Source organism: Aquila chrysaetos, chromosome 12 (assembly GCF_900496995.4).
Source record: "Aquila chrysaetos chrysaetos chromosome 12, bAquChr1.4, whole genome shotgun sequence".
In the NCBI taxonomy this organism is placed as follows: Eukaryota; Metazoa; Chordata; class Aves; order Accipitriformes; family Accipitridae; genus Aquila; species Aquila chrysaetos.
In genome coordinates this window covers 26,391,361-26,418,477 of record NC_044015.1, presented here as the reverse complement: position 1 = coordinate 26,418,477, position 27,117 = coordinate 26,391,361, and the positions used below count along the sequence as shown (strand labels likewise).

Here is a 27,117-nt window from a genome sequence, read left to right as displayed (position 1 = left end):
TGCGATCTTCAATTTCACTTAAAACCAGGTTTCTAGCTGACAACTCTGATGGCAAATGTTACAACCATATTTCAAACAATGATTTCAAAGAGAAAAAAAATATAAATCAAAACCACAAAAAGTTTGGGCTTGAATTTCTAAGTACATTACACATTTTTGAATAGTACTGGGAAAAATACAGCACAAACAGGAAGCTCAGTTACAACTAAAAATCTTTTAATATACCTTTTTTCCCTCCTTAGAAATAATATACCATGCTTTAGGGAAGCATATTATTTACATTTGTTACATTTGAAGAAAAGAATGTACTTTAAGAACCCTAACTAGGAATCACTGGTCAACCACAATAAGCTATGATATTAAGCTGATACATATCCTTTTCAGTAACAATGACAACAGGGTGGAGTGTTCAAAATGGTATTTATACCAAGAAAAATTATTTCTTTAAAGTTTAATTTTGAAGTTCAAGATTATTGTCTGTTCTGGAAACAAAGAAAACAATTCTGCACAAGTCTGAATTCTGGAAACTTAAAAGCCCACACCCAAAAATATGGTACCATGAAGAGTGATGAGCTAGTAACTTTGAGAAAAATGTGTTAATTCAAATGCAGTGACTGGAGGCTGATAAGCACATAATTTTTGCTGCAGTGATTTAAGACGACAGCTCTCCTCAACTATCACTTCAACTCTCTTGGGGAGGTTAACATATCCACAGAGGAACTTGCAGAAGGGAATGGATGTCTACATTTCTGCTGGTCAACACAGTAATTTAACATTTTAACACAAACCTATCTTCGCTGCAGACATTGTTACATTTGCATGGACTGCTGCTGATGCAGCTCAGGTACAGGCACACTCACTATTCCACCAACGTAGCTGTGAGTGCCCTAGCTTCTTCAATCATCCAAGTATAAGTCAGCTGAATTTACTACCCACTAACTACACAGAAATGTCAGTGTTGACATATTAAAAGACAAAGAAATAACATTTTTGCTGAATCATTTTTAAGATGGCTGGTAATTACTGAAGAGATTGTGTAATCTTGATTCATAATATTAAAGACTAAGAAACGTATTATTTCTTTTTTGCTATTTTTAATTACTAAGCACACAAACTGAAGAACCGCCTTACCTGACAGAGTTTTGTTTCCTGTTTTCTATTTTCATTAAAATTTGTACATCTGACTGAGGGGACGCTGTATAGATTTTTAACCTGAAAAAGAGAACACGCAACAGAGATGAAGAAACAATGATGTACAACAACTTTTCTTCCTATCATCTGTAAGAGATGGGTACCTTTTGTATGTCAACAGCCAACAGTATATATTTCTTCATAAAGACAATAATTTGCCACGTACTAAGTATTTCCTATAAATGAGGACTGCAATTACTAGTATGTTTTTCTAATTATTCTAAAGAAAAGGTTCATTGTCACCCCCACTGAGGTTAAATTATGGTTACATTTTTTAGAATTACAGTTGCTTTATTTGATCTTTATGCCACAAGTCAATTTCTTAATATTTTCCTGGTTTAAATTTGGTGGCTATACTCCAGGGTTAGCTGGTTGGTGAATGTTAGGGTGGTTTTCATCACAGGAATTAAAGATGTACTGCTGACTGGGAACTCAGATCTGCATGCTGAAAGTGCAGCCAGTTTAAGCCATTTATTCAGAACCATTCCCTTTTTTATTAGTGCATTAGATGAACTAGGCAGAAAAGTTATTCAATACACACCTTTGACAAACTACAGGATCTGATTCCACTGGATCAATGTACGGCTTAAGGATATCAGCGAGTGTTTTATCATCAGGCACCCTTTCAGCAACGATAAAAATCAAATATGTAAAACATGGTTCATCATGTACACAAAAAATCTATTATCTGAGTCATTTGGAGGAAGCTGCGTATTTGCACGCTACAGTGGCACAACTGAGTAGTTTATGGGAGGATCATAAATGTGTATCAATACAGCATAAATAATTGACAGCTTTATCTCAATTTCAACACTGGGACTTCACTGGCATATACAGGGAGTAAACAGATGCATATCTCTAGTTTCTAACCCTGCAGCAGTAACATGCTGTTCCTACAGCCCTAGAAGTAGAAAAGGGCATACTTCTCATCCCCCTTCAGGCTAGGAAAAAAGGAGAAAGATTTGTCAACAAAAGCTTATTTTTTGGCCTTTGCAAAATGTGCTTGTGGGCTTTCCTACAAAGCAAACAATGCAACCATTTCATCCTATGTGAAGGTCAGCTCCAGCGTGCAGGCGAGGAGGGATGGCAAATCTTGCTGAACGTCTGCTCCATGAGAACAGAGTATGTTAGGTGTACGGGATATTGCTATCATGCATATACCAGCTCCTCTGTTTACATAGGGAAAAGGACTAACAATCAAACATTTTGCCTGATTTGAAAAGCCGGCTAGCTTCCAAAGAGGAAAGGACTACACAACTTTAAGGGTTTTTTTTCCAATTTAAATGCCCTTTTAATTAAGACCAAAAATAATATTCGAGTTTACCTTGTATAATAGAAATAGATAAGAACTGATCAAAATGTTTTGCAGTTCAATTTCAGCAGAGTAATTTAAACTTTATAAAAATCTGTTTTTCAAGCTCTGTACCCTTTTAAAGTGTATTCAGCATGACAGTGAGGAAATACGAGCTTCAAATGCCAGTAGAACTTATTCTCCCTGAAAAGAAAGAGAAATGCATATTCTTAATGTTGGCTGTTAACTACTACTTGTTTTTTCTATGATAAAGCTCAGTAGCCTACGGCACGGGTGCAGAAGAAATATAGTCAAAATTTTGAATGGCATTTTCAAAGAGTAAAAGGTGCATGCAGAGAAGCCGAGATGCACTTTCAAAGATGCAATGCTCCCAGATCCTGCTGAATTTCAAGTCCTCATGGGACAAAAATACCTTCCTTACAAATACAGGTAATATATCACCAATTAACTGATCAACAGCATTTCACATTTTAAAAGGAATTATCTTCCAGCTGACTTTCTGTATGTATAGCTGTCCTTTAATTTCAGAAAAGGAAACTCCTTTTTGGCATATCACCCAGGACAGATCGCCAAACCTGTGCAACAGTAATAGCCAGAGGTCCCAGCTGAGGCCAGGTTCTACACAAAATAGGGGACTCAACTTTTCACAGCAGTGATGGCCTCAATAGAAAACACGTCATGGGCAGGGAGGGAAGCTGCATTTTGGCATAATGTGGGTAACAGAATAAATCTTTTACAGAAAGATCAGGAAGCTTTTGGTAGAGACCAAGATTGATGTCACGTTCCTTTCTCCAGTTTGTTAGTTTTAAGAACCATCTTCCCTTTCCAGCTAGCATAATTAATCCCTGAGAATACGTGTTACTGAAGCATGGTTCCAGTACAATGTCATCTTAAGAAAGGCAGTATTACCTAGAGGATGCTTCGCTAGATTAGGAAATCTCTTTTTGCCTTTTTACTCAGCGTTATATAGCAATTAACATCATACAATTTAATTCATTGACTGTTCTCACCCAAAATTAAATCCCCTTGAGGTACACATTGGACTTCCCCATCCTCCCATGTTACCTACCAAATGCACCCAGGTCCTTGAGCAAAAGCAATCCCATGAATGGGTTTGCCTTTGCCTGGGGCAGGAATAACCCAGACTGTTTTCCCCAGTGTATTTTTTATGTGCACTACAGGGACTTTATCCCCTTCTACAGTACATAAAAGTTTTGATTGGGCAGGGCCAGCTCAATTGGTAGATCCTCTGGTGTTGACTAACCACGTGGCTTTTGCTAAACATGCATCCCAACGTTTGAAGGCCCCACCACCCACTGCTCTCAATGTAGTATTTAGCAGTCCATTGTAATGCTGCTGAAGTCAATATGACTTAAGACAAGTATTTTTCCTCTCATTGCTCCAAATTCTCTGATTCAGTACAGTGAGTGTAACAATATTTTTCTAAAAGAATCTCCTAAGAAAAAGCACAGCTAAAAGGTAGGGGCATGGCCCTTTGGTCTGGTTCAGAATTTTACACTCATAACTAACAGCAAACATTTGTAAGAGGAAGGAGGGAACTACTACCATTTAGAAATCAGAGGCCAGACACCTATGTGAAGCATAGGAATGTCTAACGGTACTCCCCCTCCTTTTTTTTTAAATTTGTGTTTTAAAACACTGCTTAAGACCTATGAATCATTATATCCAGGATAATTACCCTCAGTTATGCAAAGATTTCGGTACTACAATTAAAAGTAAACACAGTGTTGTTCCAACATGTTTAATTTGTTTATCAGGCAGATGAAACATTATCCAGCAGGTTCTAGCTGGCTGCAGAGACAAGTATACATGCACCCAGTAGCAAAACAGTAAACTTAGCTGCTAAGTTCAATTAACTATGGTACCATTTTTAAATGCAAGCACTTTTTATAAAGCGCTCTTATTAAATAAACAATCATTCCCTTACCTAGTTATTCCTAGGAGAAAACTGAACTGTACAGCTGAACTATACTTCCTGTAGTGTAAGTAAAATCAGAAGCATTAGTGTTTATCAAAAAAAGAGCAAGCAAGAACCCTAGCTCCAAGGACCTAATAATCAGAATAAAAAGAACTAATGAAGTACAAGTTCCCCAAAACAACATGTGACTCAGCAGAGTTGTGCAGCACGCCTTGTGATTCTTCCCCTCTATCTGCTCATGTTAAAGCTGAGAATGAGAGAGCCTTCCTTAAATGAGAAGTTAGAGCACATCAGGTCTCAAAGAGGTAAGAAGATTGTATGACCAGAGCTGGAGGATAACACAAAAAACATTATTAATTACATAGCATATATAACCAGAAGCTGACATAGTATCTTGCCTCATGAATTTTATACTATTTTGCATATTGGTATGATACCATCTTAAACTACCAAACTGAAAAAGGTTTTGAAATAACTCAAAATCAGTGAGTGGAATTTTGGAAGTTTTTTGCAAGATGAGTGAAACAAGGTTTTGCAATTCTTCATTCTGACAGCTGAAGGAAGCATCAATGCTACCATAAACATAGAGCAAACTGGAATATTGATAGGGTTATGGAACCAGTGCAACTGACTTGTGATTAACAAGCTTGTGATTCCTCAGACATATGTTAATATCTGGTATTTAACATGGCATGGTATTAATTCAAAGCACTTTCCCAAGCAGACTAGTAAAAGTTCCTAATCTTTAGACATAGAAATAGGGTCACCATCATTAGCTGCAGGAAACACTAATGATGGGCACATTTATTAAAATACTTATAAGATAAGGACTGTTTAGATAAGGTTTTTGTTATATGTTATCAACTAAAATGAGGCTTTCTGGCATTTTTTCATTTAACTCATCATCTTCCACAATTTTTTCAAACAGGCCATGTTTATCTACTCTAAGTGACCAACCCTTATTGTGATATGGACTTTGTTTCTGTCAGATTTTTAAATCAAGGCAGCCAAAGCAATAGGAGTGCTGCATATCTTCCTCTCCCAAGTGGAAACAGACAAACTGTGACACAGCTCGAAGAAACATGTATGTGGCCTAGAGGGGTGTCTTTAACACAGGCACTTGAAAAAGAAATGTTCCAGAAGTACTTCTAGCTATCTGCTACTTGTTGTTAGGAATACTCTTTATGTGTCTGCAGACATGGTCTCACACAGCACATTCCGATTTCACATGCAAGAACAGTTCCCTGTGGGCTCACTGAGGCAGACTCAGCTCATCACTGCAGCTGTAAAATCAGCTTAAGAGGGTTCTTTTCAGACTTTCACCCTCCCTCCTCCTTCCAGGCACAATCTAGTCTACGGAATGGTGCACAGAAAGAGCTATGAATCAGGGATTCTGAACACTGAAGTTAAAAAGATCATTCCTTGTCAAAAAGTTTCACTTTGGAAAAACAGAATTTTTTTTTTTTTTTTTTCAGCATGCCAATACCGAAACTGCAGTTAAGTACTCTTGCCTGAAAGTAAATGGCAAGCAGAAAGAGGTAAAATAGATTAAGAACAGGGTAGAAGGAGGCAAGGAAAAAAGCAGCTTAAAATTGGAATATCCTCATACTCTTTGCTGTACCATGAAGTCTTGAAAAACAACCTGCTGGATGCCTGTTATTAACATGAAGCATCCCTCACCATCACTGATCTCTGGCCAGTTAGAGAACTTGATGTCAACTGTAGATGCTATCAAAGCTGTTTCACAACAAGTTCTGATTAAAATTAGGTATCCTGGCTCCAGATCTCACTGACTTCATTTTCCACTATGGCTCACTGGGGTAGTATTTCCTTCAAATACAACTGACATGTACTATGCTCATTTTCTAGAAGAAAATACTTAATTGAGTCATCTGCAGTTGAGTAACAACTCACTGCATGAAGTGTTCCATGCCGCTCGGCTGCCATGGAACGCCACTCCACAGTTTTCTTGAATACCAAAGCACTGACTATAAAACTACCAAACGGCAGAGATCTGGATGAGGCACAAGCACTGTTGATGTCAGTAAAAGCAGCATCACAGCCCATCCCCGCATTGCTTGGCTCCACATCCTATTTTGGCTACTTCAGAAGCATGGAAACTGATCAGAGGGAAAAAGAGGAGCCAAGCACCTCTTCCCCTGCATGAGATGTAGCTGCAAATTATGTTCAGAACTGCACAGGCTGTTTTGCAATTACTGTTCTTCCAAAGCAAAGTAACTGTCTCCATTTCTCCTAAAACTTCCAAAAAATTATTTTCTATTATCAACTGTAGTTTCACAGCACTACATGTAAATGATTTTTAAATTTTTCGCAGCAACAACTGAAAGGTTTTATTTCTAATGTTACAAAGACAGCAACAGTATATACAAAGTGGCTGTTACCTCCACTAGCTCTCAGGACAACTGCAAAAATTCTCACCATCTTTTATGGTTAATGCAGTACCTAGGAAAACGCTCCAAGTACTGTGGGGGTAGGCAGTACAGCTGCTTGGAATTAAAGGACATATCTACAAAGGATTCTGGGACTTGGACATACCAGTTAAATGCCTTGACAGATTTTTAGAAGTATCCATTGTTTGCGTTAGTTCTTAAAACATTTATGAAATATCTCATAACGCTTAACTTTCTTACCTACATTTCCTCTGAAGCCAATTTTGCCTAGATTGCAGTAGAAGGTTTTGTGTGTGTGTGTATACATATATGCATGTAAAATAAAATATATATAGACAAAAAATTCCAAATTCATCCCATCTTAAGATACCAACTGCAGTTCTGGCCCTGCAGAAGTACTTCACTGCCAGTCAGTCAAAGATAGCGATTCACTGATGATTTTGTTTCTATTTATCAACTAATATTCTTAATATGTTTTAAAAATAGTATACAGGACATCTTACATCAAAGCACAAATACTGTAGAGACCTCTCTATGTTATTTTGAATTGATAAAAGAGATGACAAGGACATAAATAAGTTTAATGAAGGACCAGTTATTCTTTAATTTGACAATACCCAGTACTCTCACCTAATGCACTGAAGTTTAATTGAAATACTGGGCATTCAGTATCTACACTTTTGGATAATAATGCCTTTCTCAACTTTCTTAAGCAATGAAGATTCAGCCCAAGTGATTAGATTCCCTTGTGGATAAAAAAAAAAAAAAAAAAATTTAAAATAAGAGAACACGCAGAGGTGTGATGATTTCATTTCCCCGTCCCCCCCAAACTCTGTGTTCCTAGTGCCAAACTGACTTTGTTGCACTTCTAACAACAGCACACAAAAGTGGATGTCTCTGTTTCCTTGAAACTTCGTCCAGCTAATTCCTGGATTTGATGTATAAACAGTAAAAACTGCAATATTTCTACTGAAAGTTCATATGTTTCCTAGTTACAGTAAACAGCAAGACAATCAATGAAGAAACTGAAGTACACTTCCTTTGTAACACATATGGTCTTCTATCAAGGGGCCTCCCAACAGCAGGAGATGTTACTAACCATATGTGTTGCAATAATCAAACATGCCGGGCTTGAACTGAGATTCCTGTGTAAATCAAAGTGACACTGTCAAGGCCAAGTAACCCCAACTGTAATAATCTTTAAAGAATAAAACTACTGTCGTCTTCAACTTCTGCAAATAAACAAAATTACCGTCAGATTCGCTATAGAATGAAACATTTCAATTGCTAAACAAAACGAAACAACAACAAAAAAGAGTAAATCTCAGGTACAGAACTCTGTCAGTACTCGTCTTCACATGGGGTTGTTCTGAAAAGCTACTGATTTACTGAAATTCATTAACATCCTGCTCTCTGATCACTCCAGAGTAGCATTCCTCTGCCTGGGAACTTACTTTGGAGGGTCCTAGAAAGCAAGCAAAACTATGTACTAAGTAACAACTATATTCAAGTTTAACAGCTCCAACAGTGTAGCATTAGCCCAAAACCCAGCTGGATAACTCCTTGGTAAATTCTCAAGATCAGCAACACTTCAAACAATTTTAATTATCCCTACCTAGCTAAGGATTAGAGTTGACATTTTAGGGCTTTCAGGTGTACATCAAAGTAGCTTCTCTAACACTAATGATCTCTTAACTGATGCTAATCCCAAATCTCCACACTGTTATTTTGTTCTCAGAATTAAATCAGAGAAGAGAGAGAATGAAAAAGATTCCTTCTTCTCCCACATATATCATCTGATCAAATGCGGCCAAGCTGCAGGCGTGCCTGCCGCCAGGGAGGAGACTTGTAGCCAGCCCTCTGGCCCCTCTCGGTGGGGAGGAGAGGTACGAAGGATTTTGTCTGGGAGGTGCTGTGAACAGAGCGGGGAGGCAGCTGGGTGGAGATGCCTATGACAGCGTGGGCAGCAGGGAGGGTCGGAGCAGGGCAGCACAGGCTGCAGAGCTGAGGGAGCTGCACTGCCCCATTTCAGCGTCTCACCGCTGTCATCATCTCCCGCCAGGGAACCAGGAGCCATGGAGTTGCAAGCTCCCTCCCCTCTTCCCGTTTGACCTGCTGGCTAGAGCTCTCCAGTTGCTGCCCCAGCCCTCGTCCCAACCTGGTCACATTCTCTGCCCCTTCCCAAAGGCTCCTTTACCCAGCAGGCCACCCCAACTCCATGGCAGCATGTGTCCAGAAGGGGAACTACCACTTCTATTGGAAAATAAGGGCACCATAGAAAAGGGAGGGTGAAGCAGCACATTAAAAATATTTTGCGAATTATCTGTCCTAAACCATGTCTAAGTCAGGTGTCCCATGAGTTCACAAACTGGACTCAGACTCTACTGTCTAATGACCCTCCATTATCTAGATATTCAATATTACAAGTCAAGTCTAATCCATTTGTTGCCCAGCATTGGCACGTATGCTTTCACAACACCAAATTTAGCAAACAGACTAATGGAAACCAGGAAATGAAGAGTCTGGTTAACACATCCAAACAACCACTGATCTGTCCTCCAGAGTTGGCAGGGGCAGGGGATGACACAAGAATACATCTTGTACTTCCTAGTTTTGGATTACTCTCATTCCTGCCTTGTACACCCTAACAGCTTGGCTTGCATGGAGAGTGTGAAGAGGACATCAGAGAAGACTGTTCTCAGCTTTCCATGCACATGTTGAGCAGTTTCCAACCTCCACCCTCTGGAGCAACCCCTCTACAAATCTCGACTGACAAACAGCATGAGAAGGGGTTTGGATCTACAGAAAAGTAGACACAACAGACCCTGACCACTGTCAGGTATTAAGCTCATGTAATGCAAGTATTTGCACAGCCTTACCCCATTTGAATGTAATATTCAACAAAATGTTATGGGTGTCATGAAATCACATGGGATAGATGTTAAATGGCTGATACTCACTGGTTCGATCAAACCTTAGGTTTGGTTCCTCAGGAGCCCATTTAAGGAGAGCAAGCAAAACATGCCAAGTAAAAAAAAAAACCCAACCAAAACTAAAGGTTAATTTTTAATCTGCATCACTGAATTCAAACAGCCCATTGCTGCATGAATGACAGTAGGAGCAAAAGAGAGGAAACACGTCCTTTGTGTACTACTCACTGAGCACATTCCATACCCTTGGACAGCATTTACAGGAAAGAGTTGGTTACTTCCTATCTTCTTAAGAACAGACAATGTTATCATGTTCTTTCTGATGGGATGTGAAAGTCTCAGAAAGGCTAGCATTCCAAAACAGCAACAACAACAACAACAAAATACCCCAGGACTTTATGATTGACAAAAAACAGTAAGGCATTCTCCCAGACAGCCTGTGAAATATTTCCATGTCTATTTGCCAATAAGTCACCTTTCTTACCCCATCCTCTTAGTTTTTAAATCTGCTTCTGGTTAAACAACATAAAGCACATGATATGCGTGAAAGCATAATCTGCTCAAAGCTTAATTTGTTTCCAATGCAAGCTACACTTCAGTATGTACCCAAAAACGCTTTATAGAGAAAAAGAACTGAAAAACATGGTACATGAAGGCAAATTTCTGTGAGCACAGCATTGTACCATGCCCAGGATCTTCCCAACAGTGTCAAACCTCCCTGTATCTGTGCCTTTTCTGTTCTTCTGTCCTTCTCTTAGCTACTGATCCCAGCACCCCTGGGCCTTCTGCACTTGCTCTGGCTCTTAAAGACTACTCCTTACACTGTACTCCTTCAGGGTGTTTATGCTGTTTTATCCACAACATTAACGAATTCCCCAGGAAAGATAAAGCAGCTCTAAGAGTGAGATACTTCAACAGCATGAGCCTAGCACAAGGTATCTGTAAAAGGTAGAGCATGCAGCCAAGGAAAAGCAAGTCAGTGCAGAGGCAGAGAGTCTCTGCTCAAATGACTAACATGTGCAAGGTTTGGGGCTACCACCTGGTCTGTTCTGAGCAGACAGCCTCAGTGATGGATAAATTTGGGGCAGAGGGAGGAGAAAATGCCCCAGATTTTCTTTCTTTCCATTGGTCCACCTTGGGTTTTCTCTAGCAGAACCGGTAAAATATGTAACTTTAGAGGGTTACACTTCTACATCTATTTTATGCCCTATGTTCTGCTAAACCAAAACCGTCAGCTTTTGCCCCAGAACAGAAGAAATGACAGAGGCAAGTCTCTGGAGGGGTTGGTTTTTCAGGCCGGTCTTTGCTTTGCCAGAGAGAGACACCTGGTGGCCAGTCAGCGCCCAGCCATCGGCACCGCGCAGAACAGAGGGAAAAACCGGTCCTGAGAGCAGAACTTGCCACCAAGACCGAGACCGTGAAGAAAACAAGCGGAGGAGCCAGCAGGGGTAGCTGGTACAGCTGATTACTGTGGGGAGCCCAGAAGGCATTTGTATTTGCTCCCAGTAGATCACCAAGATGAACTCCAGACCTGTTTCCTGCCATAATGAAATACTGTGTAATTTTCTTTTTTTTATATTTTTTTATTTTTACTGTGAAAATCCTTTGAAATACAAACTCCTGATATCAGAGAAAACCCACAGAGTGGATGAAGGGAAGAACATTTAAAGTCGTCTTAGCCTTTTTCCTGAATTCATATCTGTCTGTCTGCACTTGTGTCTCTACACTGTGCCATATCAAGCATCCACATCCTCCAGCACAGCAACTCCTAACATGGCATGCAACAGAAAGAACTGTGTTGGAAGCACCTCTTCAGACTTAAAGTCAGCCTTTTCAGAGAGGGATTTTTGCAATCATTCTACATCAATCCTCTGTCATAAACCTTTAAAGAAGTGTTTTCTTTTCCAGCAATAAAAGTCAATGTTAATTAAAAGATGGAAGAACACAACAGCGCTGATTCTTCCTCCTGTTACTCAATGGTGGTTGGTATTTTTCAAAATAAAACATGAATTGCATAAGCTGTTCAACTGAGCTCAAAGAGTCTAAAAAATGAAAACCTGCAGCACAAAACATTAAATCTAGATAGCTTTTGTAAAAAACCCATTCATCTAACAGATTTTAAAAGCAAGCATATTGGTATGAATTCAGATTCTCATCATTATGCATTCAGTGAAAACAAAACATTGCTGACTGTAACCAGCTGAAGACTCACATGCAATTGAAGGTGGTTGAATTTTCTCTTCTTTTTGTAAATCCAACAGGCAGCGTTCTCAGGTCAATATTACACTTTCGAGCTTTGTTTCTCAAGCAACATAACTAGGAAAAAATAAAACCAATTTTTAAAAAAATATCTGAATAATATATTCAAAACCTGAAAATTAGACAGTAAAAGAGTAACGTTGACAGGAATTATGGGAAAATTGTAGAAAAGGCCACATTTAATGAAGTACTTTCTTTGGCTTTTTAAAAAAAAACATCATGAATGATAAAGTTAATAAAGTAAGCCTAGAAACTACCTGAAACATTTTCAGGTGAAGTTTCTCCAAGGTTAAAAAACAACATGCCAACAACCTCTTTATAGTTACATCTTATGAAAGCCACTGCCAGCCTTTGTGGGTGTAATACTACCCACGGAGCTGTTTTTTGGGCTACAACCCTGCTAGCAAAAGGGATGCACACGCACCATGTCAGCCACTCTGACAAATTCCGATTTGAAGGTAGCACTAAGGGTATCATCCCGTGAACATGCCTAGTATCACTCCCTAAAAGCTACTACCTACGTAGCATCTCACCATCTTCAGTGCATGTTTTCAAGGCATCACAGTGGCAAGTACACACACACACAGAGTATGACTTTATCCTGAGAGAAAGCTGGAGTCTTCTGAATTTACTTTGTCATCAACATGAGTTCTCGCCAACTAAGTTTAGTGCTGTATTTAAAGATATCTTCACAAGACTGGAAAACAACATGGCCTTGATGCCTTTCAGTGACATATCAAAGCGTTTAAGTATTTTTGAGCGGATTTTTTCTGGGTTTAGTTGTTTTTTTTTTTTTAATTGTTCCCTTCTTGATCTTGGTCTTTGCAGTTTATCGTCATAGGACATTCAGGAAATGCCATACATTTCTGTGATCTCATTAATGCTTTACTGGAATTAGAGGAGTTTCACAAAAATCTCCTCTCGCCCTTAGAAGGCTGCCTTTTACTTCACTGTTGCTTACATTTATTCTTTGCAGAACTCCAGCTGCCTTAATTTGGTAATTGGGGAAGCACGTAATAATTTTTAGGCAATTAATAAATCCACTGTTTACCTGGGAATTTTGTAGTTAAAAATACAAAAAGGTTGTGGAGGTGGAAGGAAACATTCAGGCTTTCTTAACACACATCTATCATCAAACAGCAAGAGTGGTCATGCATCAATTTTAAGAATGTACACTGTTAGCAGTCTATTCTTCTAAGTAATTGGACACAGACATCAATACTACTATTACAGAAACCTAGAAAGACTTCTTTTGATTTCTGGCTCTGAAATTCAGGGTCATTCACACTTTCATAAGAGAGGTATCAGCTCTGAAATCTGGATTGGGACTGCCTCAGTGGGAATTCAAAGGTAGTCAACCCTATCTCCAACAGGCCAAGCTGTGAATTTAAAACTTACAAGTTTTTTTGTTGTTGGACTATGCATAGTAGGATGTCGAGCAGCAGCATCAGCTGTCCTTCCCACATCTTCCAGGAAACGATAATCTGAAGGTAAAAAAAGAACAAGGAAAAACGTAGTGCTAACCTAGTAAAAACAATGAATTTTAACAAGCACAAGGAATATTCTTACCGCTCAAAAGGTTCAAGTCAGTAAATTCATTTACAGAGACAAATGCTGTTTTATCCCTGACTCCATTACAGCTCAGTGCAAGCTTATGCTTCTTTACACACAATAGACTGAAACAACAAAAAGAAAAACATTAACATGCCATTCAACACGAGTGAGGAAAATAACCAACCCAGTTTAATTCAGATAATAGATACCTGCATGAATATTTCATGCACCGTGGACATCTGTACTTAGCTTCCTCTTCGCTGCATGTTTCGCATCTGAAAAAAGTAAAAAGTAGCTCTTAATAAAGCAGTATCTTTGTACCTGTCTGGCCTGGGAAGGTGCCTGCTCAACAACCAGGCGCTATGCCATCAATCGGCATTTTCACGAAAAGTTATCTGAACCTTGAAAGAAGAAAGAAAAAATACAAATACCCTAGATTAGATAAGGTGGCAGACAAAATAATGCAAACTCTGGGAAATGCCTCCAAACATGTACAGGGGTCTTACCTATATTAAAACACGGCACAAATGCTCTAAAGAAAGGGAAAAACCCCATACTAAGCGCAGAGTTGGAAGCATAGCAAGGCTGTATCAGTTTATGCTTTGTGGCCTGGTTGTATCAGTGCCTTCCCCACTTACATCACCTGTAATGTGCATTGTACCATGTTGGCTTATAAAGCTCCCAGTTTTAGGCAGATAGAAAATAAATGTCGAGGATTCACAATAAAACCTGAAAACTGCACCCCATTTTTTCAACAAAACAGAAGAACCGTGACAATATCATCAGCAAAGCTTCTGCTGGCTGTTAGCAGTGGAAACCCCAAAGTCAGGGAACCTCTCAGGCACAACGTGTAAGCTTTAGGAATATAGCTAACAAATATTATCTCATTAAAAAAAATTTCCCCTACAAATATAATCTTCTGCTTTGTAACTGGCTATTACAACAGATGTTTCTGTTATTCTTCGGAAAAAGTTCTTGATACATTAACCGAAGCAATCGTCACTTTTCATTTATTTTGACTCCGACAAATGGGGAAGGGAAATAACCCTCTCCCACATCAGTAGAGTTTTCAAGAATGGCACATACCCACCACTTTCAACTACTAAAGCAAAAACGTAAGCCTCAAAGTATTTTTCTTCCTCTCCCCACCACACGCCTGCTGCTAGCGGATAGGGGAGGTGTGAAGGACAAGCTCAGCAGTACCATCTCCTGACGAGAAGGTGGCTCTGTATAACGGCAGCACGAAGTATTGTAAAAACAGAAAAACAGCGTTTCGTACACTGCAAAACAGAAACAGGAATTACTCTGAACAAGGATTCCTTTTTTTCCGTATCTCCACAGTGCCCAATGCACGTTGGCAGTACACCTGCAACGCCAGAGAAAACTCCGCCACGCGTCATCCGCCTGCAGACGCCAATTAGCAGGCAAAAGCAGACCCCAATTAGCAGGCAAAAGCAGACCCTGCTACCTAGGGCAGAGCCCACCCCGCGCCCAAAACAGTCCCCTCGCTCCTGAGAGAACGAAACCGCCCCGTCCCGCAGCGCTCACGCCCCTCGCGGAGAAGGCTACTGCCCTCCACACGCACAGAGGAGACAGAAGGCGCGGGGGCTGCAGGGCAGCGATGCCGCGTACCTCGGGCGCCTGCCCTCCCCAGGGCACCGGCGCCCCCCCGGGGGGCGGGGGGCAGCCCCGGCCCGCAGCTGGCCCCGCGGAGCCCCCGGGGCAGGCCTACGGCGGCGGCGCTGCGCGAGGAGAGGCCGCGGCGCAGCCCTTCCCTTCGGCGGCCCCGAGTTTTGGAGGAGCCCGAGGAGGGCGCTCCCGAAGCCCAGCCGGCGGCGAGGCTCGGCGGCCGCGGGCCTCTGCAGGAGGCCTGAGGGCGCTCCCGCACCCTGCCCGTGTGCCTACCTCTGCAGGGACATCTTCCGCCCGCCCGACGGCCGCCGAGGGCCCTCGGGGCCTTCCCGCTCCGCCATGGCTGCCCGGCACCGCCTCCCCACGCGGTGCCCGATGGGGCCTGGCCGGGGCGGGCCCGGCCCCGGTCCCGGCCCCGGCCCCGGCTTTTCCTGGGCAGCGGCGCCGCCTGGCGGCCCTCGGCTGGCGGCGGCTTCAGCGGGCCGCGGGGCCCTGCCGGCGCCGGGCCTTGCCGTCAGGCGAGAGTCGGCCGGCTGCTTGCGGCGCTGAGAGCGTCCTGTAGCCTTCAGGCTTTATTCCTCCTGCCTTAGACTGTTCAAAGCCCCGCTCCCCAGGTGCTTTTTAATGGATTTTCAACCATGAAAAATAACAAGAAAAGGAAAAGGGATAAAAGGATTCTGAAAAAGACTCTTGTAATATAGCTCAGGGCTTGCTCTAAAATGAAGGGTAACAAAGTAGGCGACCACCTCAGCAACCATAAAAAATTAATTGCAGGGTACAGGTACTTGTTAACATTGTGGGACGAAATTGTACGACATCTGCGAATGCCCTTGGGAGCTCCAGTAAAGATGCCTGAATACAAGAGGCTTTCCAAAACACACAGTGCACTGTATACAAGTATACTGTCAATCAGCATGCTTTCAGCCAAATGTTTCTGGCAACCTCCAACTCAAGTGACATGGTACATTATTATCTGTCAGTGTCACACTGCACAAATTCATTGTGCTGTCTGCATGGGCTGTGCATTTTTACCTCTATTACAGAGATGCACATATTTACATCTGAGCAGTCTTATAATACTTTGAGCTCTTTGTTTTTAGGAGAATTTCTGAGACATGCCAATATAAACCATAAATATAGGCTATAAAGAACTTTCAAAAATAGGGCAATGAGACTAATAAAAACATACATGAAGCAGAACATTTTCTAAAAGATTACATTCTTACAAAAAAAAGGCAAAAACAAAAACACCCAAACCCCCCAAAACATTTGTCACAACATCAGCTGCTCCACAGCCAAACTAAGAGCAAATGTCAAGTGATACTGTTAGAGTGTAATGATCTTGAAGATGCAAAAAGCGAGACATTTTCTCTAACCTTTATCATCACTCTGTAATCTTGCTTTGCCTTTAGTTTTACCAGATTTCCTCAAAGGGAACAAAACCGATGCTTTGATATAAAATGTAAAATGGGATGTACATGTACGTTACCTTGTAAAAGTAAACACTGTCAATCTCACAATATTCCATGGCATTGCCACCTTCAAGTACCCTTCTCCTAGAGGACTTTCGTCATTACTAAGAATGAACTATACAATACAAAACAGAATAGTAAGAGACAAACAGATAGCTTAGAAGCTCATTTTATTATACTTCGGTTAAGTGTGGTTTCCTGCGGATCAAGACAGTTAAACAAGTTGTTTGAACACTCCCCTGCTCCCCAGTATAGTCTGGTATCACCTTGCCACGTACTACTGAGCACACTTCGGATTGATAATAGATAGAGGCATATAATTATAAAGAATGCTTTTCCTAATGGTAAAATTGTTCTTTTTTTAATAAAAAAAGATGGTTGAACATTTTAGGCTTAATTTAAAAAAAAATTATCTAATAACTTTGCAAAAATGGAATTTCTAGGTTGATTAAACGCTGATTATAATTTAACAGCAGCCATTCAGAAGACATACTGTAGTAGATTTTTTTTTCCACAAGTTACAAAATATATACAAAATGTATCATCTTAAGATGCCTTTGGCAATAGAAATGTTAATTGAAATAAAAATCTAAAACTCAAAACTACTGTAGGAAGTTCTTCTACAACAATTTTTACAATGGCTGTAAAGCTAACTGTTCTGACTATATGCATCATATACAATGTGCTGTCTCATATACCATTTCCACAACAGTACACAAAAATATTTTAAACAAGAAATCCACATAAATAATGTTTTCATTGTAGTGAAGTATGTGACCAATGATTTAAAATAAGTACCTTTACAACAGAAACATATCCTGATGTAACCAGCACATACAGTCTGAAAGATAAAAAGGGACTCAAATAATGTCTGCTAAGGCCACAAGCACCTTGTGTTATGAAGAGCACCAAGGCAATACGGACAGGAAACACAAAAGAGGTAGTGTGCCATCTGTTAAGATGTATGTGTCCACACAGGACTATAATAAAAAAATGTTTTAGAAAAGAAGATGTATTGTACTGTGGCATAATTTGCTTTTCATATATAAGCTATTGCACGTTTAGGAGCATTAGCCAGTATTGCTCCTTAGTGTTGTATGTATCCAGCTTTCCTCAGGATGGTTTTTTTTTTTCGCAGTGCTGTTAAAGAGATTGCTAAGAACACTAGAGGTCCTGAAAAATTCCACGTTCAGATATTCAGTTCCAGGAAATTATGCAAGAAAGCACCGACAAATAAATTTATGAAAATTGTTGTAGTCTTGTCTGTCTGTCTCTTCTTTTTCAATGCCATTTCTCCATAGGAGGAAGTCTTTTTCTTCCTGAGGTTCTTTAACCAACACTTTTTAAAACGATTCTTCAGTTTCCTAGTAATTTTGCCTGTAATGGATCATTACTTTTGCATTCAATCTATGAAGCAATTCCATGTTGATGCAAAAAAACCTAGGATAGAAACCTCAAAGAAAGCACACGGAACCACTTTCTATGAAGTGCTGCTGTCCTGGTTTGAGATGAGGAAGTGCGTTAACTTGAACAACTGGAAGCTGATTAGTGTCCTGAGTGTGAAAAAAGAACCGTGTCTTATGCCAGCTGCCGTCTTCAATCTGCAACACACAGCAACAGAATATTAGATTCATATCAAAGATAAGCTTCAAAACACAAATGGAAATTGTGGTTATAGGGAGAGAGGAGGAGAAGTGTACAGAAACATTTCTTCTCCCAGCAATTCCTAATGAAACTGTGTAATTTAACAAATGCCATTTCTCCCATGCAATACCATGCACACTCCTGGCAAAACTGTAACTGTAAAAAAGCCCAGCCTGGAATCCAGCTGGAGCGGATGCAGACACAGTGCAACAGAGCTCAAAGCAGAGCGCCTATCACTTTGCAAGCAGTCCTGGGCTCGTATAGACTCTTAGATCTCTTGCTAAATTCACCTCCAAATCTGAACAGTAGGTCTCAGGTTATGAACTCCACAGGCACTTGAATGACTTTGTAGGCCCTTGAAGAATAATCACGGGGAATGAGGGCTCCATTTTTGTCATGAACTTTGTATTGTTTATTCTAATCCTTTAAAAATTGCAGTAAAAAAAACAATACCTCATAAAAATTATAAAGTTACATTATAACACTGTCTGAGGCTGGGAGTGTCTTGATGTTTGCAATCACTCCATTCTTAAAAACCATCAAGTACAGTGGACAGCACTGAAAAGTGAAACCCTTGCAGAGAGGGAATTGTGTGAGATTTTGCAGCAGATCTGTACAGTGCACAGTTTCCTACAGAAAGAGCGACAGACCTCGTAGAACCTCGCAGAAAAATGCCACTTCTCAATAGCCATCACTGTATGCCTTAATTTTTCTCAGGGATTAAAACAGTCCCAAAGAGACCTGGGAAGCGGGGAGAAGGGGCTTCCATGGCCATACTTTATCTGCATGACACAGGCTAGAGCATCTCACTAGCATGACAGCTAGAAGGCTGGAAGCATAACAGCTTCAAAGTGTCTCAATAAAACCACTTTCTGTCTTGAGATTAAAAATCTCACTCGACACCCCCACATCGTATGGAACCAACGTCACGTGTTTTACATTATTGTAAATGAAAGTAGAGCTATAAAATACTGAAAGTGTAACATGCTGGGCTGCTATATTTCATAGTGTTCTACCAAGACATTTACCTAATAGTTCACATCTTGGTGAGTGGAGTAATCTAATAAGCATTAGAAAATTAATAAGCCCTTCCAATTTTTCCTAAATACAAATATGATTTAATATTTTAGTTAGCCATGGAGTCCATTTCTAATCATCATTATTTTATTAAAAACCAAACAGTTGACTCATAGTCAATGAATTTAAAGATATTTAGTTGTCAAAAAAATAATTTCCAGCCTGACTGAACCTGAGATTTTGTGTTAGATAACCTCAACAAAACTCTTACTGAAGCCTGAATTTTTATTTTCAGAGTAACTGTTCCTAAAGTTTTCTGGAGGACCTCCTTATTTCTGTTTCTGATCTCTCTCAAGTGTCTTAGTAGAGTCTTGAAATACATGACACTCAATGCAAACAGCAAGTATAGATAGCCTGTATTACTGCAATTGCTTTTACGTTTGGATAGATGTTGAATTCAATATCAAAAGTTTGGCATATAGAGACATATGCAGAACAAGGTAAGAAGTAAGCTTCAAGGGATGTGACCCTGAATGATTGTTATTTATTTGCAGAAAGTTAATAATGCCTAAACAGTAACTCCATTATGGCTTTAATAATGCTAGCACTAAAAAGTATTTACCATGCATTCATCCGTAAGCACCTTCGGTTCAAGTAGCGTATTGGCTTTAAATATCTGACCATTCCATCCTTTGAAGCTAACAGAAGTTTTCTGGCCACCTGCTTTATTTAATCCCCACATTGGTGTGTTCAGACAATGAACTGTGATGCTATGGGTTGCTTCTGAGCTCAGTAAATGAAGGAAGTTCATCTGCACTTTTCCGACGCCGAACTCCAGCTAAGTTCCAAGAGAAATGCATCGTTAGACTTATAGCTGGACTATGCTGAATGGCCATAGCAACACAAAGTGACATACACATACATGTGTGGTGTTCAGGCATGGGACCATGTATACATGTTTATACATTGGGATCAATGCCAAAGAACACAATTTGTATTTTTCAGGAGAGCTGCTAGGTTCTATTATAGTGATTACTATAAACAGAAGCTTTCATAGGACATTTTCAAAGCTTCAGTATAAATATTTGCTAATGCTTACAACATTGTTGAAACACAGCTGGGCAGAAAACACTATTTTTAAATACAGAAACCAAAACAAATGTTTTTGTGATTCAAACAAAGATATTATCAGCAGCAGTGTTTTAACTGCAGCCACATCATCCTGCTGTTTAGTCTTCTTAGACCACAGGTTCTGGCAATACCTACATCCCATTAAAAATAAAAAAAAATTCATAAGCATACTTTGATTTTAGACGGAAAATATAGTTACTCATTACTCAACAAGGACTTCTCCAAGACTAGATCATATTCAGGGATCTTCCAAATGTAGGAATGTGTATGGGAACTTCATGGTATTTCTGATGCTCTTCAATGACTACAGTCTATATGCAAAACTCCACAAATATAAAACTTCTGTTCCCAAGGGTTTAAGAACTACATGTAAGGAGGAGCATGGACTAATGACACAAAGGAAACCAGTCTCTGCCTAATGACATTTAGAAGTAGCTAAGTGTTGAAAAGTACTCATAATTTTCTTCCTTCCCATTGCAATGACCTCAGCATCTCTACACTTAGCCGCCCTGAGAGATGAGTTACTAATGTAGCTTAGAAGCATTTCAGGCTTATTTTTATGCCTTGTATAGAAAAGTATAAAGCATAACAAAATAATTCTATCAGCATGAAAGGTGAGTAAATGAACAAAGTAAGAGTTACACTAATATTATCATGTCCTTCCACAAAGATGCACATAAAAAATCCCCTGAAATCTAACATCTTCTCATGAATTAAGTAAATAAGCATTCATTTGTTCAGAGTTCCAGCACAGATACAGTCTCTCTGGAAGCAATGCATACCTTTGTCACAGACAGCGGTGTTAAACATGTCTGACCACCTGCAGTGAAGTTGCAGAAAACTTCAATAGCATCAGAAGGACATCCAATATTTGGGTCAATCCAGTATTTTCCTATTAGTATATAATCCCAGATGGCAAATAAAACCAAAATACAATTGTTACTAAACAATTTGCTAAAGATATTCATACTTTTTGGCAAGTATTAGATATACTATCACCACAGCTTCACTAGGAAATGAAAGAAAAGGAATATGAAAGTCTTTTCACTATTATAATTCTACTAATAACAGATACTGGGCAAAATTATCATAACCATTCAATTCTGATTACATATACAGTGACTTGAATACTGTCATAGTTTCAAAAATGTTTTCTCTTTCCACAGCTAAATAGTGAGAACAAATGGTATTTCCAGTCTGCTCTTTCCGTATTAAGACTTAAGTTTTTTTCTTTGGCTTGGTTTTATACAGCTAATATTTTTAGGAATGAAAATATCAATCTAAATTCTCATCCTCTCACAGCATCCTGAAGACCCTTTCTTTCTCCACTATCTTTCTCCCATCAGACATTTCTACATGACAGATCCTAATGATGGTAATAAGGAGTACTTGCCATTGTGAATCCACGGGATTTGGTCCAATAGAAGAAATAGGACACATGCAAATTATATCAGGATTTAGCTTCCCTTAATTTATGGTTAAATATGGGTGAGCTTGTGCTCTACAATTTATATGGGTGTGTGTAATCTTGTGGAGGACTGTGTCAGTGACCTCTGTGGCCCTAAAGGATTGAGATTTATTTAGGAGAGCACAGTTCTAATAAGGGTTAGGCTCATCTCTGCTAGAGTCTTAAAGAATTGATCCATCCTTAAATATGCCATGGAACAGTGATTTCCCTGTAACCTCTAACTTCATTTCTCATTTCCTTCTTAGCTTCATAATGCTAATACTTGAAAAAAGGGATACTTACAGGTATTTTTTAGTTTATTTGCCACTCAGAAACTGAATTATGTCACAGTATTGACATTACAGGTTTAAATAATTATTTTTGATTTGAAATATTCATTCAGGATCTTCTGGGATACAACAACTGTCAGTGTATCTGACAGTGATAGTGTATTGTATACAATTTTCTCACTAGGAGTCTAGAATCTGATCCACACAAAATTCATTGCAAGATTAGCTATAAATACTTGGGAAACTTTTAATCACAAAATTGGATTCAGTTTCAATTTTTCTGGATGCTTTTGTTTACTTATATACACTATCTGTCTCTAATATCACTATAATATTAGATAGCTACATACTTTCATCTTTAAAATTCAGAAATTTTATCTTAAAGATAGCTGTGACAGGCACACTGCAATAGAATATAATAAAAAAAATCTACACATTAGAATTTTTATGTAGAAAGTAACATTTGGAAGCAACACATTTCAAAGCCTAGTTGTGTTTAAGCTTTAATGAAAGTGGACACTTACCATCTGACACTTTACGTTCACAGTTAAGCAAATCCCTGCAGATGCGTGCTGGGTTATCCCGTGTGCCAAGAGGGTTCTTGATGCTGTGCAGTAAATTGCTAAGGTAGTGCAGCGTTTTGAATATCTCTGTACTGTGATCTAGTAAAGTTACTTCAGTATTCTGGTATTTCTGTCAAGGGCCATTAGCAAATGTGTTACCACAAAGAAGTATCACAACAACAGTATATGCAGTAAATGTCAAATGGCCATTGAATAGCCAGACAGAAGCAAAGTATTTATAATGCATGCAATCAGCCATACAAAGCAGGGTAAAAATAATATATTCCAATAAACAAATTAGTACATTTTATTAAAATTATCAGAGCAGTGAAGTTACAGGCAGGTTAAGATCACGCAAATACGTCATTATGACATGTTGACATAAAATGTGGATACAGGATTTTCATCATATACTTAGCAGTTTCAGATTTCAAACAGTGAAATCTACTCTTACCCTTAACCTAGAAAATATATGCAAATGTATTTGACTTCACCCATGTAAGGAATTTTCTTGCAATCAATGGGACCACACATTTGCATATATGTCAGTATTTTTTGGATCAAGGCCTAAATGCCACTACTATCTGTGGCTGAACAGATACAGTCTGCTATGTGTGGTAGTCAGTAAACTTCCATGACTGCCAATGATGACAAAAAAAGTTGAAATGCTGCTGTTTTTCTTAACTTCATTTCAATTGTATCCTATAAATTCTAGCATGTTTAATTGTATTCTGCAGTAATTACTTGCTATCCATGATTCCTTTTAAATTAAGTCTTTGTAAAGAAGCCCTGATATAATTGCATAACTTGTATGACAATGTAAATACATTCAGATATATTACCTCCATCTGCAGTGCAGCATTTGACTCAATCAAAGCTTGAACAGCAGCATTGATGTCCACTTGTTTCTGAAAAAAAGATATTTCAGAATATAAAAAGATGAACAGGAATATTCTAAAATGCAGGTGGTAAATTCTTTGAGCACTGTAGCAACATACATGATAGCTTTGTTATTTTGTCATTTTAGAAAATAATTCATTGTAAACACTTACTTTTAAAATAGGATCCTCCCTTCCATTTCCAAAGAATGCAAGCATGCATACAGAAAAAGCATATTTGATTTTTATTAGTACCCCCATACCCAATTTCATGATCATACTCCTGGAACAAAAATATTATCATAGTTGTCACAGACCAAAGTCCCAACTTATTTGTCCCAGCCATTTAATTTATATACTTAAGAAAACCAATCCAGGTAAGCGTGAAAAGGTGTTATTCCTTTACAGAGAAGCACACAAAGAATATCTCAATCAGCCATGAGCAGCTGACAGATCAAAGTAGTCTTCATGATGCATGAACAAATACCAAGACTGACCTTCCTCTGAAGGAGGAAGCCCGTTTCTTGCCTATCTTCATTCTCTGCACTTTGTGTGAGGTATATACTACACCCAGACAACAGGTTTGTTTATTTTTAAAGAATTAAGTCACCCACACAAGCATCTAGTTCTTGCAATTTGTTCTCAGATTACATATATCATTACAGCTTTAGGACACGTCAGATATTGAGTCTGTCCTAATTGGCACAATCCCTTAACAAACAAAATCTCTGTGTGTATATATATACAGAGAGAGAACATCTGGGCCAGAAATAGCACAAAATTTTCTGTTGCTATCTTTCAGAGTGTTCAATTACAGAACAGGAGAAACACCTTTCAGAATGTGACAGAGTTAACCCATGTCAAAATTATGACCATGTCCATGACCGTTGCCTGTTGAGGGCTCAACAGCGTGCAGAACAGAATTGACAGTGTAAGACGGAAGGTTCAAAAAATGTATTACTGTAGTGATGGAAGTTGTAGAAAAATGTATTTGCATTTCATGTGCAGTGATGGAAGAAGCAATGCATTTGAAGAGGATCCTGCTATTTTAACTTTCAAAAAAGGACTGTATTGTACGTTATGGTTGTTACAGAACTTACTCTTGGTCCTGGTGGTCCAGGTGGTCCCTAGAGAATGGGAGAAACAAGATATTAGGTGCTTCACATGTTTATATAATGCAATCACAATGGAAAAATACAGGCATGGTTTTTTATGCACTTACAGGTGGTCCTGGCTGGCCCTGAGGTCCCTGAGGCCCCTAAAAGAAATGGAGATAAAATGCAACAGTTATAGATGAACATCTCTGCTTTTACATTTATGTATTTTTTAAATCCCAAAATGCTGCAATATGTACATAGAAGAAAATGTGATACTGGTTTTGATTACGTGATACTGTAGATTATTAGTTATTATTGTTAAAGTACCATACTCTGTTAACACATGAATATTCCTGTTAGAATTGGGGGTTGTCTGCTTACTTGTTCATGCATTTGCTTTTGGTATTAAGGGAACATTAGAAGTCACACAAAGTATTAATATATAACGTGCTATACCTTGTGCCAGCATTATATGCATGTTACCAGTACTACAAGGGATGAATGATCATGAAAGCATTGTAAATAATGTTATGGGTGGTTGCAAAAAACTAACTGATCCACTTTACTCTAAGAGTATCTGCTAGGCATTTATTAGCTCCATTACAGCAGTGTAAATTTTCAGCCAGAACATGTTATGCTCATTGTTTAACAGTGATATTGCAGGCTTCCTTCATATTCAAGAAGTTATGCCCTTATTTCCTCATCATAAGTGGCATAATTTTCGTGTTTAGGATGATGCAGTGGGGAGGAGAGGAGAAGAAGGAACACCTGCTTTTCCCTAGCTTATAGTGCCTACAATGCACGTAGTCTTAAATCTAAGTTTTAGGCTTGCCTTATGGTTGGACATGGACCCTGTCCAAAACAATAACCCCATCTGAATTATCCTTTCTTTTAACAACTATTCACATTAAGATGGAACAATTATGAATGTTTATTAATATACAGCGATACTTGTGTCTCTGTTAGATTCTCTTCTTCATTCTCTACATACTCAAAGCCTCTAGGAGCTGCTGTAGCATAAACAATAGCAAGAACAATGACAAGGAAAAGAATAGGTGTCAGTGCCTTAGTACGAGCAAAAGAGAAGAAGGAGGAATGAAAGGCATAGGCCAGACCTGCACCACGTATTAGTAAAACCTTTTAACATAACTGAGTTAATTTAAGCAAAACATTCTTTAGCCAGTGCTGCTTGTACCAATTATTCAAGCACAATAAGCCGTTCCAGCAAAACCCCTCTTACGCCAGTACGGTCACACTAGTACTGTCTGCCAAAAGAGAAATGATATTATCTGACACGGTCATGCTGGCAAATATTGCAAAACTGATCTAGTTAAAGAGCTATTAAGTTGTAAATCACTTAATATAGTAATAAGAAGTATTCCTGCTGTGAAATCTCACAGCAAGATCTGTGTGAGTGTCACTGCATGCTACAACTGCTGAACTTGGGCTGTGCTTCAAGCTGCCACCAGCAAGGGCAGCTGGAAATGGTTAAAGAAAGGTCAGATTCAATCTAACATTAATTCATGTATATTTAAAAAAAGGATCTCAAAGCAGATAGGAGTGATTTACTTAAGTCACTGAGGCTCCAAATTTATCAGCTCTTGGGAGAATACCAGCTGCATTTCTTACTACCTCTAGACATATTCATAAGGCAGAGCACATGGTAGCTACTGGGGAATGCATCTGTCAGGGGTTGCTACGACCTCCACAGCTGCACAAGTTAAGTGTGCCTTGCACATCACCTGCCGTGGCCATGCCAGAGGGGTTCAGGTGCTGGATTATGAAGGGTGTGAAAAGTGGGGGCCATCACATAGTTCCTAGCACCAGATCTATAGCAACAAAGCTATGCTGAGGGACTACAAATGGCTTTGAGGCCAAGACCCATGTTTTACACATGTTCTTTGGAGAATAGGGGAGAATCAAAACTGAAGCGATTTCTGGGTGTTTAGAGAGATGGTCATCTGATACTTAACTAAGACGATCTTAATGGCATAAGCTCTAGGGACTGTAAATATTGTCAGCTTTTCAACAGATGCATCCTGACCCTATTTATTTATGTTTCATCCACTTACACCTATAGAAGGGACTCTAAGCCATCTTTTAGGTAAATATTTACTGATATTTTATAAAGACGTTAATGATTAATGTTGGAAAATGGAAATCACAGCATAAGTCATTTTAGCATATATTGTAGTATTGAAATCCCAGTGGGTTCTGTGCAAGTACCTAGCTTCCTTTTACTCTTCTGAGTTTGATTATTGCCCAGCTTGAAATTTTCTTTGAAATCCTATTACTATTAAATAGGCATAAAATATTATTGTTGTTATTCATTATTACAAAACTGATGAGA

General features: G+C 39.1%; 2 protein-coding genes across 10 annotated transcripts in view; both read right to left on the bottom strand.

Annotated features, from left to right (window-relative positions):
- ZNHIT6 (zinc finger HIT-type containing 6) overlaps positions 1-15,630 on the bottom strand; it is an 87,559-nt gene extending 71,929 nt beyond the window's left edge. For all 8 annotated transcript variants that reach the window (XR_005933666.1, XM_041127737.1, XM_041127739.1 and 5 more), the window contains exons 1-8: positions 15,502-15,630; positions 13,806-13,871; positions 13,612-13,718; positions 13,441-13,526; positions 11,996-12,099; positions 2,618-2,686; positions 1,733-1,813; positions 1,132-1,212 (exon numbers count right to left, since the gene is read on the bottom strand). Coding sequence is in view for 7 of the 8 variants with exons in the window: in XM_041127737.1 (XP_040983671.1) it covers positions 1,132-1,212; positions 1,733-1,813; positions 2,618-2,686; positions 11,996-12,099; positions 13,441-13,526; positions 13,612-13,718; positions 13,806-13,871; positions 15,502-15,569 (662 nt within the window). In the remaining variant the exon portion in view is untranslated. The remainder of the gene's footprint in view (positions 1-1,131; positions 1,213-1,732; positions 1,814-2,617; positions 2,687-11,995; positions 12,100-13,440; positions 13,527-13,611; positions 13,719-13,805; positions 13,872-15,501) is intronic.
- Positions 15,631-17,819: 2,189 nt separating this feature from the next.
- Positions 17,820-27,117, bottom strand: part of COL24A1 (collagen type XXIV alpha 1 chain) — a 152,035-nt gene continuing 142,737 nt past the window's right edge. For both annotated transcript variants that reach the window (XM_030033175.2, XM_030033176.2), the window contains 7 exons: positions 24,893-24,928; positions 24,771-24,797; positions 23,635-23,700; positions 22,754-22,922; positions 21,275-21,384; positions 19,984-20,199; positions 17,820-18,301 (listed from right to left, as the gene is read on the bottom strand). In XM_030033175.2, the coding sequence (XP_029889035.1) occupies positions 18,155-18,301; positions 19,984-20,199; positions 21,275-21,384; positions 22,754-22,922; positions 23,635-23,700; positions 24,771-24,797; positions 24,893-24,928 (771 nt within the window). In that variant the 3' untranslated portion in view covers positions 17,820-18,154. The remainder of the gene's footprint in view (positions 18,302-19,983; positions 20,200-21,274; positions 21,385-22,753; positions 22,923-23,634; positions 23,701-24,770; positions 24,798-24,892; positions 24,929-27,117) is intronic.